We start from the raw sequence: 15,652 nt of genomic DNA on the forward strand, positions 1-15,652 counted from the left end.
ACTTCTTCATAATTGTCCCCAGACCGGTCCCGACCACTTTCAGGCAGACCTGAGCGCCAAGGGCACCTCGAGGATGGCTCTTGGCTCGAGAAGCCCCACTCCTACCCCTCATGGCCCGAGAGCAGGAAAGGGACAAGCATAGCCCCACTACCTCGACGCGGCTGAGGGGAGAAGGCGGAGTCTCCCCTCATCCCGCCTCAGTCCCTCGCGGCTGCAGCCCTCCCCTGGAGCCGCGGCTGGGGGCGCGGGCGGGCTTTCACCCGGCTGGGGCGGCCACTGCCCGCCCTTTTTGCCCGCTGACAGCTGCTGTAGTTTGGCGCCCGCTGATACTGGAGAGAGCGCGGGCCCCCCGTGCCCGAGGGCCGGCGCACTCGCCCCTTCTTCCCTCGCCGCTGCCGCGCGTGTGCCGTGCCGTGCCGTGCCGAGCCGAGCGGAGCCGAGCCGGCGGCTGCAGCGGCAGGCGGGGAAGCGCTCCTCACCGCTCCGCCTCCGATCGCCGCCCGCTGCGGGGATGTGTGATTGCCATGGCGAGGCGGCTCTTCCCGGGGGCCTGGCTCAGGAAACCCCACTATGCGCAGGTAGGCCGGCGGCGGGCCGTGGCAGCACCCTTCCCTCCCTGCTCGTACCCCCCTGCGAAGTTACCTCAGGAGCGGGCGCCCCCCGCAGGGCTCGCCGCTTTCCCCGGCCCGCCGCGGGTGCGGCCGGCGTTCGCTCGGCTGCGCAGCGCGGCAGCGGGGCTGAGACGCAAGCCGCGTCTGGCGGGCCCCTCGGCGGCGGGTCTCGGGGCACGGGAGCAGGTGGCGGATGGCCTCGGCGCCTGTTGCCGCTGGTCGGATCGGGCCTCGCTTTCCGCCTCCGGCCCGCGCTGCTGGGTCTGTTAACGCGGCCGCCGGCTCCTCGGCCCCCTCGGGGTTTGTAGTTGAGCCTCTACACGTTGCCGGGGCCCGGAGGAACTCTGGTGCTTCTCTCCACGTGTCCCTCCTTTACACCTGCGGCCGGTGCTGTGGACATTCATCCCATCCAGGGATGGACTAGAGTTTGCATGAACAGGCTCATTTATTTCACGTGTCCCGAAAGAATGGGTGTCCGGCACTTTCCTTTTGCTGTCGAGTAGTTACTTGCTCCATGCATTTGTGCATGCGTTCAGGGACACACTTTTGTGTTTACATACATCGGTACATGTTTGTATTACTTAAGCTGTCTTGGTAAGGATGCTTCGGTTGAAAGCACTGTGGCTGCTATGCAGCCGGAAGCTCTATGGTGAAATGTGAGTTACGACGTTGTGGTACATTCTTTGGGATTCCTTTTCATCTGTTGCATTATATTAACTAAAATGAGCATTTGTTGATTTGGAGAGGATAAATGAAATGCTTACTTATACATACTGCTTATGTGTTTGTCATCTGTTTATATCTTATGGACTGCTTTCTGATCACTGGATTAAAAGATGTGAACTTTATCCTGATGCATTTTAAAATCTTGAATGTTTTAATTCCTCCTCATAGGGAGCTTTTACGATCTTGTTCTGTTTGTAAGTTCCTGAAATAGGATATAACATTTAAGAAGTGCACAGATATGTGTATAATCTTACCCTCCTTAGTATTAATTTTATAATATGTATCTGGGTCAGTACCACTTTAATTGATAGACTAGAAAATATTCCTCTCCATCTCTTACCGAGGTAAACACTTATACAGCATTTAGATTGCCATAGGAGAAAGCCTCTGATGCAAATGAAGATAACTGATAATCTACATGCCACCTTTCAAATCAGGGTTCTCCAGAATGTTTTTGCTGTGCTAAGTCACTGATCATTATATGGTGATATCTGATAACATTCTTCTCCGTTCTTCTTGTCAACATTTATTTTAAGGCCTTTCATGCAAAACGTTATTTAAAAATCTGCTGAGAAACAGGAAACCATCAAAATCATTTATTACAAAAGCCAGAGTGGTAAGATATTTGCTTCTACTGCAGACTGAAAAAAATATTTCTGACTGTGCTTTTCTATACTTTTTTAATAGCTCCATGCAAATATTATACAGATTTGGTTTAGGAAATAGTGGCTAGGAATAGTGGCTTTGTCAGAATCAACACATTTGTCTATGTTAGACGGTGAATGTATGTTGATATTTGATACATCCATAGAATGGCAGCAAGCTATCAATATATTGACTTTTCCTGTCACTGTGTGTTACTGGTACATTGCCAAATGTAGCCATGGTTTAGCTATACTAATTGTTGAGGACTTTATTGAGATTTGTCTCCAAAGAAGCCAATGTTCTCTAAGTAAATGCTAGATGTTAACTCACTTAGGTGTAGCTACAAGCAAGATAAAGATACGTGTAGCATTGCTATGCAGTGTTTCAAGTAGCACACTAGGGAAGATGGTTGTACAATGGAAGGTATTGCTGAGTGACTTCCAGATGTTGTTGGCTGGTGTTCCAGACGGTTTGAAAACGGTGTTGTGAAGTGAGCTGATAGAACATCAGATTCTGCAAAACAGAGCTTAATACCTGCCCTAGCTTTCTTGTGTAAGAGGAACAGGATGCTATTAGGTGGTTTGCAACTGATATTCTGTGGCAAATGTATGTTACTGTTATTATTATTGATTTTAATTTACATGTTCGTAGCCAGAAGGATGTGCTGTCAAGTGTCAGCTCATGCAAAAGGAGCAGGGCGAACTCTTGGGTATATATCACTTAAACCCAAAACCTAGTGGGTAGGGACCCACACAGACTATGTTTCACCCCAGAACAGTAATTCTGAGGTGCAAAGTTTTCCCATTGCTTAGGCTGCAGATCTGTAATAATAGAAAAGAAAACAAAACAAAGAAGTCAAGCCTGACAAACTTAAACGCTACTAAATACCACCAAGGTATATTTAGATTTTTGTTTTTATTAAGATCTTACAGTTGGGTGGTTAACACTGTTCACATTTTACATTTTACCAGGAGAGGTTAGTGTCCCAGATTTGGGAGACATTGTCCTGAAGTTCCTTTTGATTAGTTAGCAATTGCATCACGAGGCTGAGGGTAAGGCAGCAGGATTGTGCATTACAGTAACTGTGTAAAGAACATTCGTGTGCCTGAAAAGTTTCTGGCCTCTAGAGATTCTGGACCAAGTTTACAGACTCTTTAGACATGTCCCATGGACTTCAGTATTGAATAAGAGATTGTCTTTGGTGATCTAAAGAATAAACAAGTTTTAAAGCCCTATATAACAGAATTTTTCTATATAATCTCTTTCCTGTAAGATTGTGATATTTGGTGGTGGTGGTGTTTAACTTTTTAAGGAGAAACCTTCTGTTTTCCATCTTGGCCATTATTTTATTTCAAAAGATATTTCCAACTCTGTTTACTGTGTTTAGTTACTCAGGATACAAATAAAGTGCATGCATAATCTAAGCATGCACTGTCTGCTCTTAAAGGTGTGGATGTATCCAGTACATGGAATTCATGGCAGCATGAGATAATGATCTCAGACATCATGTCAGCCTACCTGAAATGCATCTTATGATCTGTGAACCAACCTGAATAGAGAACAAAGCAGGATTCCCTACATGATCAGCCTACAATTTTTGTTTGTTTGCTCTTTCCCATTGATCATATGTAAAACATGGAGCGAGCAACTCTCATTTGGAGAGGATTAGTGCAGTATGGTTATGTGGAATACTTTGCAGGATTAAGCTCTCTGTGCTATTCAATAAAGAAACACTTTCATACTCTTTAACCATAAAAACATTTTGAATAAAAAAGTACACTTACCAAAACCTGGCAAGTTATGTTGCATTTTGATCTGCTTCTCTCCATATGCTTTGGAGTGCATCCAGGCTTCAGTTTTGCCAGAAGTGGTTTTCCAGTTCTGTTTTCAGGGAATGAATGCCTACTTATTATTCAATGCACGTGACTTAGTAGAATATCCAAGTGATGGAAGAAGTTGACTCTGTAGTATCCTTTCAAGCATTACAAGTGCTTTCCCTCATCCCTGTGTTCTCTGGTTCATATTTAAAAGTCTTGGTGGAAGAGCGGAGCAGAAAAGAGTAATCCTGTTTCCTGGTTTTGAACACTATCTTCCTTTTTAAATTATTTTGGAACTCTCAGTCCTTCTGTTGCCCTGAATATGCTGTTATTATAAGTTTCCTAGTAGTTTGTTAACAATTCCAAATCAAATCTCTCTATACCTATTGCTTCCTAATCTCTGTCTGGGACGTTTTGCTCAGAGAAGTGTTCAAATGATCTGCAAAGCATGTGCACAGTAGAGCTGCTGTATTCAGGGTGCATTAAGGCATGTGTGACGTAACCAGGCTCAGTAAACCTGTGCCCCTGCTGCATTAGTACAGCATATGCACATCAGTTCTGGTGCTTCCTAGATGAAGTGGAGTAAGTGTGTCTACACTCACAGACCAGTTCTGGGAATGGAAGCTTGATAGGGAGAATGTATGGGAAGAAATCAAATAATGATCGGGCCTTTTGTGGCATGTAATAAGGAAGTCCTTATTAGAAAAGTAATTACCTTTGAATCAAAGAGAGTGGAACTTGTGGTCTTCTGTAAGAGGACGTATGCTCTTGTCCGTGTGCTGAACTGGCAGGTTGTCATTCTTCTGCAAGTCAAAAGCTATGTGACTGCATTGGCATCACGCTGAGCCCAAAATAAATCTAACTTCTCTGGAACTTCCTGCCAAGTATATGATGTAGTCAGATGGCATCTGGGGAGGATTTTCTGTCCCAAACACATTCTCTTTTTGCCTGAGGAGAAGGACGAATTTGAATAAATGCATGTATACAGTATTCTGTCCTGTACTGTGAGTATGGTCAATACTCTGCAGTGGTCTTGAGGCCTGCAGACCTCTGGTGGTCTCTGAGATCATATTAAATGGTATGTATTTTAAAAAAAACAGCATTAAATAGCACTTCGGTTTAAAGTTTAGTATTGTAATTATTCTATGATTCTATGATTATAAAGGTTCATGGAAGGAGTCAGCAAGAAACTTTGAGGAATGAAGAGGGTTTGTTGTCCTAGCAGCTTTAGTTCCCAAGCAGTTTTTATGGATGAAACAGCTTTGCCTTAAACTGTCACATTTATTTCTATTCTCGTTCTCAGATTTTACCAGGAGTTGTATGCGCTATATTATTTGTATTCTACAACATTAGGGTTATTAAAAATAGATAAAAAAACCCAAACAACATAAACCTGTCCCTAAAGGAAATCACTGTATCTTATTTTTCAAATAGATGAAAGATAATCATTAGCACTTACTTGCTATAATTCCTGATTCATAGGAGCTTCCTCTTATCTATGTGTGGGGAAATACAGAAGAAAGTTGATTTATTAGAAGTTTCAGTGATCCTATTTTAAGAGCAGACGTTTTGTAGAGAAGCAGCTTGTGACAGGCTTTAGGAAGACCATTGTCAGAATTGTCTGTAGAAATGAGGATGTGATAACATCATTTTTAGTTCTCCCTGTAGGTGTTCTGAGGTATTTTGTGAGGCCCTGGTTAATTAAATAGTTATGAAAACTTCACTTCTAAAAACAAAAGTAAAATTGAAAGAAGGCAACTGCTTTATTCGGTCTTTGCTGTTCAAACTGCCCCAAGCATCCTGTTCTCCCCAGACTTACTTTCCAGACTGACTGCAGCTGTGGAACAATAATCCTTAATATATTTGCATTTAGTATCTGGAAGTGACATTTGTGTTCTTCTTGTGGTTGCTTGTGTATAATAATCTGCAACCCATGGTTTGTTTTTTTTTAAAGTTTTATGACTTGTCTCACACAGATGTTGCTCAAATCACTGAGAACTGCCTGCCGTTATATTTGGTATCCTTTGCCATTGGGTAGAATTTCACATGATAAAAGAAGTTCTTGTGTTACTTTGAATCTCTGAAAATGTATGTGATGGAGTTAAGAGATCCAGATTTGGCTTCTGTAAGCTAGAAAGCCCTGGACAATATGCTGGTATGTTGAAGTAAACATAACCAGGAACTCTGTACTGATGCAGTTTTTGATGTGGATAGTTCTTATGTGTGGTATTGGGTATCCAGATGTGGAATGTATTTCAATTTTGTGATAGTTTCTGGCAAATAATACTCCTCTTTGGAGAAATAAAACTATAAACTGCATTTAAGACATAGCACTTAAAGTTGTCAGAAGGCTTGGTGCTTATCAGAAGAAAGGAGGTGTCTTGCTATAGCTTCAGCCTTGATTTGATTACTTTGGTTTGAGGCAGTACCCATTTTATAATAACAGCAGCAAAATTTCTCCTTATGTTCCTTGTTTCCTAACTTGGATAACAGAACTTGAAGGAAATATTTGGAATGCAATGTAGAATGCAACATGGGGTGAACTGGGACTTGGACCATATGAATAGGTCCCCTATAGCCAGCATCATGATTATAAATATTTATGTTCATGCATGCGTTTCTTTGGCACAGGATCTTAGCATTGTTGAGATGCAAGTTAAGTTCTTTTATACTGTAAGAATAAATGCTTTGGATGTGGTTTGTTTATAGATAGCAGTCTTGACAAGGAAAAAGTAGGAAATGAATTGAATACACTTTGAGTTAACTTGATCCCCACCCAAAGATTTGCATAGTCGATCCTGCCTTTGTGTTGCAGCCTGCCCTTTTGTGGCTAGAAGGAGAAACTTAAATGTTTTTAAAGAATTAAATTATGCTGCTTACGTTGGAAACTTTTTTAAGCTTTTTTTTAACTTTCTGAAGGAAATAGCTCCTAGACTTATGTGAAGAATGGGACCCATAGAGAAAGTGTTTCCTTCAAGAATGTGCAGGGGTATGTCAAGATACAAGGTAACTTCTGGTAGGTTTCAGTAAAAGTTATTTTGAGGATATGCAATTAAACTTCATAAATGAAAGACACTTGAAGATTCAAGTACATGAGATGACAGAGAAAGCACCCATCTTTGCTACTGAATTTTTAAATACATTTGCTGGAATAGTCCAAGATGCTTCTCTGACCCCATATTCCATTAGTTTATTATACATACAGCATAAGCTTTAGAGTGAGCATGCCCCCATACCTTAGATGTTCCAGCTCACTATTTGTTTGACTACTGGGAACTTCCAGTGAAAATCTTGTTTCATGAAGAAGATGATTCTCAGAGTATGAGACCTGTCTGTGTTTGCTTCTACAGACTTCTGCTATGTGGTGGTAACCTCCAGTAGATGATTTAGGGAAGTGTGTGGAAGTGGGAATAATGGGCAGTGGTTGCTCATTTGACTAGAAGTCAATCCTGACAAAAAGATGAATAAAAACCCCTAAGGAACATGCTTTTGTTGCATAGTTATCAATAATTGAGTCTGATCTGATTGTATCAAAATACCATGCTTTTGTACGATCAGATGCTGCTGTATCTCGTACTTGCAAAGAAGGTCATTCTTTCAGTTTGATGCTATATCAACTGTTTGTTGCAGAAACATTAGGCCAAAGTTAAAAGACATGGTTGACTCAGGTGGTTTGATAATTTCAGTAAGTGTACTACAGAGCACACACTAGTGGTATTACTATGTTGAAAACAGCAAAAAAAAAATGCAGACTAGGTTATGAAACCATGAGGCTTTAGGTGGTGTAAGAACAAATAAAAAGAAGTTATTACAGAAGACATTGAACCTGCATGACTGTAATATAGTAGTTCTTATTTTTAAGAACTAAAACTATTATGTATGCTCTATCCTTCAACCAATGGAAAGTATGAAGGAAGCAAGGAAAAAACATGCTGTATGCTCTAGATGAGGAAAAAAAACAGTCTCAGTGCTCACAACTGATCCAAATCAGTCAATCTCTTAATCCTGTACTTTAAATGTTTTTGATCTATTGGTTTGGTTCACATTCCAGTTCAAAACTGTGTTTCAAGAGACCTCTGCTGGAGGGCTGACTCAGGGCTGGTAACCTGGTCTTGCTGGAGTGGATCTGCTGAGGAATAATAGATGTCTCTGGGTTTGGTTTGGTTTGGTTTGTGTAGTGCGGGTGTAAGAACTAACCTATGCAAAGACTCCATCTGCCCTGCTTACAGCTTTCCTTTGGTTCTGGAAGTGAGAAAAGGGAGAGAGACGCTCTCCCCCTAGTGCTTTGCCATACTGCCTATGCTGGCTTCCCAGAGCTGTGAAAAAAGGATGCCCATGGAAGATAAATGCATTTTGTACACGAGCAGTAGTTCAGGACAAGGATTCTGAAGTAGGAGAGTTGTGCGGGAGAACTGAAGTGAATGAGGCACTGAGTAGTGCTGGAAACTTACTTGAGAATGGAAGACAGGCAGTGGAGGAAGATGGTAAGTGTTGCAGAATCAGGTGGGAATAGACTGGAAATAACTGGAAGAAAAAGAATAGCAGGTGATGTGTGTTTCAAGAGGGGGATGCTCAGACTGGCTGAGTTTGTGATGGGTACTGGGAAGGAAAAACTACTGAGGATTGTAATTACTAAATACAGAAAATGGTCTGAAAGAAATAATAGATGAGGGTGAATCCACATGAGATTGAACTAAGATTGCAGTTCTTTCGTACAGGGGATGATCTGGGTTGTGTGACTGGGGAGTGTTTGTGAAATCATTGATAAAGTACTGGTTCTCACTTACTGCTAGGTCACATGTAGGATGACTTCCTTCTTTCATCAGTTCAAGTAGTGTGGTTTGCAGGAAAGTTTGTGATGCCATGTGTTGTAACCATGTAGGTATGGTGGTTCATCTCTTTTTAAGCTAGTAAATTGCACTAAGCCCTGCAAGTCTGTCATTCCAGTAGTGTTCTTTCAATGGGAAAGGCATTTCTCTTTCATGGGATTTCTCTTTTTTTTTTTTTTTTAATGCTACCCAGCCCCTTGCTATCAGTTTTGTTTCTTTGCTGTTCTGTCCTCCCTACCCCCAGCTGCATGGACCACAGCTGCATGGATTGGAATCACCTTTGGGTGTTTTGGAACTGACCTTTCTTGGATTATTTCTTCCAAGAGAAAAGGGTGTAATGTGTGCTGGTTGTCTGTCATGCTTTTATAAGTATTCATAAATTACTGTAGTCTTTCTAGCTAAAAACCCCTGACTTACTTACATCTACTCAGTTCTGTGTTTTCCCTCCATTTTAAAGTTGGTTAATATTATTGTTTGTTCTGTTGCTATCTTATGGAACCCACTTCTCTGCCAGGTCTCCCTCCATAAACTTCCTAAGCTTTCAGATCATGGCTGAGAGTTTGCTCTGAAGTAGCTTCATGTTTTCCATTTTATTTTTCTCACCTTATCTCTTGACTGCTCACAATCAAACGTTTGCTCAGTTTCATAAAAGTTGTTCTGGAAACAGAAATCCTCAGACATAGATGGGATGCAAATGGCTTTACTTTTCTGTTTAACACTGTCCCATTACTAACCTCAGCCCTGATTTGGAGGGACCAAGGGAATGAGGCATTTCAAGCTCCTGCTTACAGAGGGTTCACTTCTCCGAGGTATATCTGTCAGAGACTTCTAGCAGTAACGTAGTGATGCCAGTTACCAGTGGCTAAGAAAGCTTTTCATTGTGAAGAAAATGTGATCCGAATCAACAGCTTGAGCTGCAGTATTTATTTGGCACTGATAATTCCTTGATGGGATTTTTTTTTTTTTTTTTTGTTTTTAATCAAAGCAAGTTCTTCTGGAGGAAGGAGGGAGCACATTTGGGATATATATCATATGTTCCCACTCTTTGATGGCATCTATTTGTACCCATTGCTGAAGATCAGGATACTAACAGAAATCGATCTCATACTGACCTACGCACTTGTATCCTGTTGCTAAAGCTAATCATTAATTTCTAATTCTTTTTTAATCCTGATCTAAGAAAAACAAATTCTTAGCACACGAGAAAAGGAGGGAAAAAACATATCAAAATGTGCCTCCTCCCTTACAAGGCACTTAGCTGTCCCTGAAGTCTTCATTTATAAATACTTTTTTTTCCTCTATCGCAAGTGAAGAAATTAAATGCAAGGCCACAGAAGAAAGCAGGAAAGTCTTGCATACAGTTAGGGGGAAGACCACTGAAGGTGAGGCTAGTCTAGAGGAATTTTACTTGCATAATTAAATGGTATCCTTCCAAGGAAGGTTGATTTTGATCAAAATGAGGATCTATCACCTTTTCTTCTATTTATTTATATCTTGATTTTTATTCTACCTATGTAAGTTAAACTGACCTCCCCTGCCAGTTCTGCTCACTGAAGGAAGGCAAATGTTCCATGTAATGCAGTCTGCTTATTTTATCACTGTGAAAGTCAAATTCTTAAAGGTGAAATAGTAAATCATGTTTGTTCCTATCATGCTGACTGCTGCTGAACGAATTACAGAGAATATTTTCTCTTTTGTATCCTCTAGGTACGTTTCTCATATGTGCGGATGAAATATCTCTTTATCTCTTGGTTAGTAGTATTTGTTGGCAGCTGGGTTACATATGTTCAGTACTCCACCTACACAGAACTATGCAGAGGACATGACTGTAGGAAAATAATAGTAAGTATATTTAGCATAGCTTTCTTAAGTGCTTGTCCTGAGTAATTCCACAGTCACTTCAGTCAGTGCAATATGTAAATTAACCAAATCTGATATTCCAGCATGTTGAAGTTTATATCTTCAGTGACAGATAAAACCAGTTACATTTCTTAACCTTGTTTTGGTGTGGGGATAGTAAAGTTGTTTTCTGAGGTTTTTCTTTCAAGAGTTGGGTGTTGGTAGAGATGCAGTTGTTGCTTCCTTTCCTGGGCAATTTGTTAAATACTTTTCTCCCTGTTTGTTTCAGTGTGATAAATACAAGACTGGAGTTATTGATGGGTCAGCATGTAGCAGTCTTTGTGCTAAAGAAACACTGTACTTTGGAAAATGTTTGTCAACAAAGCCCAATAACCAGGTAAGGCTTTACTCATCCAACCTGTTTTTATCATTTCCCACTGAAATATCATGGTCTGGAACATCAAGTAGATCTTTGTGTCAGCAAGCTTTATCTGTTTAATACAGATTATTTCAAACTGTATTTGCTGTGATGTGCAAGCATGTTTTTTTAATATATATGTGCATGTGTGTATATACCTATATGTAGAATATATAGGTATAATGTTATTAGTAACGCAGTATATATAATATGCACATATATATAATATACCTGTATATAATTTATTGCTCCGATAAGCAGATGGGTATAATTTTACACTACACATACATATATTTTAGAAACACATATATAAAAAAAAACACTTTCTGACAGAGTAACTATACTTTTGTACAGCATACTACTACTCTGCTATCCTGCTTCCCAAATAGAAGAAGCAGCCTCTTAACAATCTTTGCATATTACTACTATGGTAGTAATGCCAAGAAACTGTTTATCAAGCTTTGTATTTATCAGTGTAGTGTCTCTTACATACCTTCAGTAGCGTACTGAAATTGCCATTTGAATGTGTTCTGGGCAATATCTGTAGACAGGCCTGTTTTCTGTGTTGCTACTTGACTCCTGAAGCAGTGGTTGGAGTACAGGTGGCCTTCAGAGATGATGGACTTCTACAGAGTTTTTTACCTTTTTCCCTCTTTTCCTGCGTAGATGTATTTAGGGATCTGGGGAAATCTGCAAGGTGTTATAAAATGCCAGATGGAAGAAGCTGCTCAGCTTGATCTTGGTACTGACCCAGAACCAAGGAAGGAAATAGTCCTATTTGATAAACCAACAAGAGGAACCACTGTTGAGAAATTCAAAGAAATGGTATATAGTCTTTTTAAGGTAAGTACCTGTTTGTTTATACTGTTTTGACAGAAAGGCTTATTTTCCTGCAGCTGAAGAGGAGACCCAATAATATGAGCCTTGGTCAAGTACATATTAGAAAGATAATCAGCACAAAAATAGTTTTTTCCCAGAGGTATTTATCTCAAAGTTTGAAGTACTTATCAGTTTTTTTCCTTATTTCTTAACAGGTGGAACCTGGGATACATCTTTCATGTGTACAGGTTTCACTTGTATAGAAATACAAGTGTGGTAAAATTATGGTTTTGTTTGGGGTTTTTTTGCTGCTTTTGGGGTTATTGTAACCAAGTACGAAGACTAAAGCACAGTTTGAAGACTCTTTGTGCTTGGGAAGAGTGAGTATGTTAACAGAGCAGCAGGAATCTCTCTAACCAGAACGACCAGCCATACTTCTCCCAGTTCTTTCTGTGTTATATTAATGTGAAACATATTTCCAGCGCCTTAGTGCAACCCCAATTTTTGTAACTCAGCACTTGCAATGCTTTGATGTCTGTGGTGGTGGAAATAATGCTGTTCTAGCTGAAATACACAGGTATGACACGTGTACACATGCACACGCAATGTAACACTGTAAAGCTGATGACAGTTATCATCCATTACAGTAGCTTTGTCTCTTAAGGATGGGTGAACAGCAGGTGTTTTAGAGTAGTTTCTGAGAATTTGGGAAACGTTTATCTTGCCTCTCTGTGTGCATTGGTGGTAGTTGAAAATGCAACAGTTTTGATACCAGCAATGGCTCCTCTGTACTGATACAATGGAGGTGGTTATATCAAGTAATGAAAATAAAGATTTTGGTACACTTATCCTATGGGATTTGTACCCAGTGTGTCCTGGTATATTATAGTTGGCCATTATCAGCTGACAACTAAACCTGATCTAAAGATTGGAATTCTACATACTTTTTCTCAGAGAATATCTAACAAGCTACTTGATACAGTTTTTCTAAAGACTGCCCTGACCAAGAACAGTGTTTGAATTCTCATGTTTGCATTTTGAAATGCACAGAACACTAGCACTTTAAGAAGATCATATACTTGATGCCTTTGGAAACAGAACAAAAAGGATGCTCTTCAGGGATGTCATAGCAAGTCCTGTAACATCTATAACCAGTGGAAACTAGAACATAATGTACCCTTACTATACTATCCATAGGAGTAGAAAGACAGGAGGTAAAATGACAAGTGGATTTGTGATAGTTAATGAAATAATATTTAATCTTTTTTATTTGTTGCTTTCAGGCCAAATTAGGTGAACAAGGAAATCTTTCAGAACTGGTTAATCTCATCCTCTCTTTTGCTGATGGAAACAAGGATGGTAGAGTTTCTTTGCCTGAGGCAAAATCTGTATGGGCACTGCTCCAGCTAGATGAATTTCTGTTAATGGTGATCTTGCAGGATAAAGAACATACTCCCAAGTTGATGGGGTTTTGTGGGAATCTCTATGTGACTGAAAGAGTCGAATATTCCTCTCTCTATGGAATCAGCCTTCCGTGGATTATAGAACTTTTCATTCCCTCTGGCTTCAGAAGAAGCATGGACCAGTGGTTTACTCCATCATGGCCAAGAAAAGCAAAAATAGCCATAGGGTTTTTAGAATTTGTAGAAGATATTTTTCATGGACCTTACGGAAACTTTCTTATGTGTGATACAAGTGCCAAAAACTTGGGATATAATGATAAATACGATTTGAAAATGATAGACATGAGAAAAATTGTGCCAGAAATGAACCTGAAGGAAATAATAAAAGATCGCCAGTGTGAATCAGATTTGGACTGTATTTATGGTACAGACTGTAGAACTCTATGCGACCAAAGCAAAATGAGATGTACCACAGAAGTAATTCAGCCAAACTTGGCAAAAGCCTGTCAGCTACTTAAAGACTATCTGCTTCGTGGTGCTCCTTCTGATATCCATGAAGAACTAGAAAAACAACTGTACTTGTGTATTGCCCTGAAAGTCACAGCAAATCAGATGGAGATGGAGCATTCCTTAATACTCAATAACTTGAAAACTTTACTGTGGAAGAAAATTTCCCATACAAATGATTCTTAGTTTCTCCACCAGCGGAAGAGAATTGATGCCTGCCACTAGAGTGGCCCACCCTGTTTGGTAAAAACTAACTCAGCATTTTTTAAAGATGGTTCTTTACTCAGATTTAATTAAAGACCCTAACTCTTGCCCTTCAGTCAGTACCTTGTGACAGGGCTTCTCAAAGAAGGAACATGCCACTGAATGATCTGGTGTTCTAGTGCTGTGTTATGGAAACAAAACCCCTGCATGCTTGACTGTTCTGTGCACTTTGTCAGATTTTGAACAGGCTGAAAGTATTCTCTGTGCCACCACATCAACTGATGGAACATCTTAGGATCCTGTGAAAACCATTGCTCGCTTGTGAAATACCTGCGAAAGAAACATCATTATCCCAACTAGTTTGACGAAGAAACACCACTACTGCAAATAACATGTCTTGAGTCCAAGCTGCTGTTGTGGATAAACTGAACTGTGAGATTGAAGTTTACTAATACCTTGGCATGGCAGAATTTGCACATTAATAATTTTTAAACTGTGGAAAATTAGTGTTCTTCTGAGACTCACAGGTTATGAGAGTTAAACCAGATTCTGTTTACAACTTGTTACCTCATGCTTGAATCTTGAATGTTTAAGTAGTTAACACTTCTTAAGCCCTTATACAGTGAACCATGTTGGGAGCCAAGAATTTTAGCATATGTTATTTCTTAAATTCATGTATGTAGCATAACAGCAATATCAGCATCTGTTTAAAAACAACAGCCCTTGTGTTGTACCTCAGTTGAAACCTTTGACCCAAATTAAGCTGTAACAAATACGGAAAAGTAAGGAGTTTGTGGAAAAAGCTATCATATGAGGACTTAATTAATTTTTTTAAATATTGATAGCAAAAATGTCCTAACAGTAAAAATAGGAAGGTTGCATAATGTAGGAGTCTGCTGTATGACATGTGAAACAAATAGTAGCTGTGGATAGTCTTGACTCTTCACTGTCCCTCCAAATTTAGCTACACACTTGTACTTCGATCCTCTTGAGCTATTGTGGGAAGGTACGTAAGCCAGAGCATAGAGCTAACCTGTAGGACAGAAGCTGGATTGATCAGGATCACAAAATACTGCTTAAAGGTTCCACCTCATTCTTAGCTGTTATCGAGCTCTAGTATAGTACCATTCTTTTTTTTTTTCCTAGCAGCATCTATGAGTCACTGTTAGGTCTGAAGTAATGAGTAAATAACCACTACCTGATCCTGGCACTCCCTATGGCACAACCACTGTACCACCTTTAATCTGCATCTATTGTTTCTCAGATCCACATCTATGTTCACAATTTTGCAGGAATAAGTGTCCATAAAACACCTTAATACTGTCCTCAAAAATACCTGTTAATGTTTAATTTATAAGTGCTTTAGGTATGAAGTAGTTCAATCCTTAATAATTTTAATGGCAGTCATCCATATCCTTCTAAATATCGGCCCCATCATTCATTTTCAGAGGTAATCAGGACAAGATTTAAGTATTTGAAAGGTTGTTGATTGCTTTTAGGTATCCTTTATTAAATGCATTCCTTGAATGGTTAAACTGAAATACAGGACCAACAAAGTCATTTCTCCATTCCATATGTAACAGTATGCAGCTTGAGTTGAGAGTGTACTGGTCTGTAAACATCAGCTTTTAAGAATTACTCTGCTAATTATTTTCTTTAACTTGATGTCCTCCAATCACAAGCTAGAAACCATTTGCAGCCAGCAATGCACTCAAGTGTAAAGTGGCCATGTTCTTGGTGGAAAAACGTAATTGCTACCAGGTTTTGGGCAGAGATTATTGAATCCCAACTGTTGGGTATTTTGAACAACAGGAAAACATGTTTTAATAGTGGT

The 15,652-nt window shown here is 39.9% G+C and overlaps 1 protein-coding gene across 1 annotated transcript; it reads left to right on the forward strand.

The window, feature by feature from the left end:
* Positions 1-56: 56 nt before the first annotated feature.
* Positions 57-14,818, forward strand: DIPK1A (divergent protein kinase domain 1A). The gene is made up of 5 exons (XM_061379275.1): positions 57-578; positions 10,336-10,470; positions 10,757-10,864; positions 11,552-11,728; positions 12,988-14,818. The coding sequence occupies exons 1-5, from the start codon at positions 111-113 to the stop codon at positions 13,798-13,800; spliced, it is 1,701 nt and encodes a 566-aa protein (XP_061235259.1). The 5' UTR covers positions 57-110; the 3' UTR covers positions 13,801-14,818.
* The last annotated feature ends 834 nt before the right edge of the window (positions 14,819-15,652 follow it).

The sequence above is a fragment of the Neopsephotus bourkii genome, unplaced genomic scaffold (genome assembly GCF_033783945.1).
Source record: "Neopsephotus bourkii isolate Nb327-2 ecotype Australia unplaced genomic scaffold, CSIRO-AGI_Nbou_v1 NB_1768, whole genome shotgun sequence".
In the NCBI taxonomy this organism is placed as follows: Eukaryota; Metazoa; Chordata; class Aves; order Psittaciformes; family Psittacidae; genus Neopsephotus; species Neopsephotus bourkii.

Bases quoted from the DNA above. Each gene is read 5' to 3' on its own strand.
- DIPK1A (XM_061379275.1), top strand. From the start codon at position 111: ATGGCCCGAGAGCAGGAAAGGGACAAGCATAGCCCCACTACCTCGACG. The intron at 579-10,335 runs GTAGGCCGGCGG...TGTATCCTCTAG, and splicing joins GGAAACCCCACTATGCGCAG to GTACGTTTCTCATATGTGCG. The intron at 10,471-10,756 runs GTAAGTATATTT...TGTTTGTTTCAG, and splicing joins ATGACTGTAGGAAAATAATA to TGTGATAAATACAAGACTGG.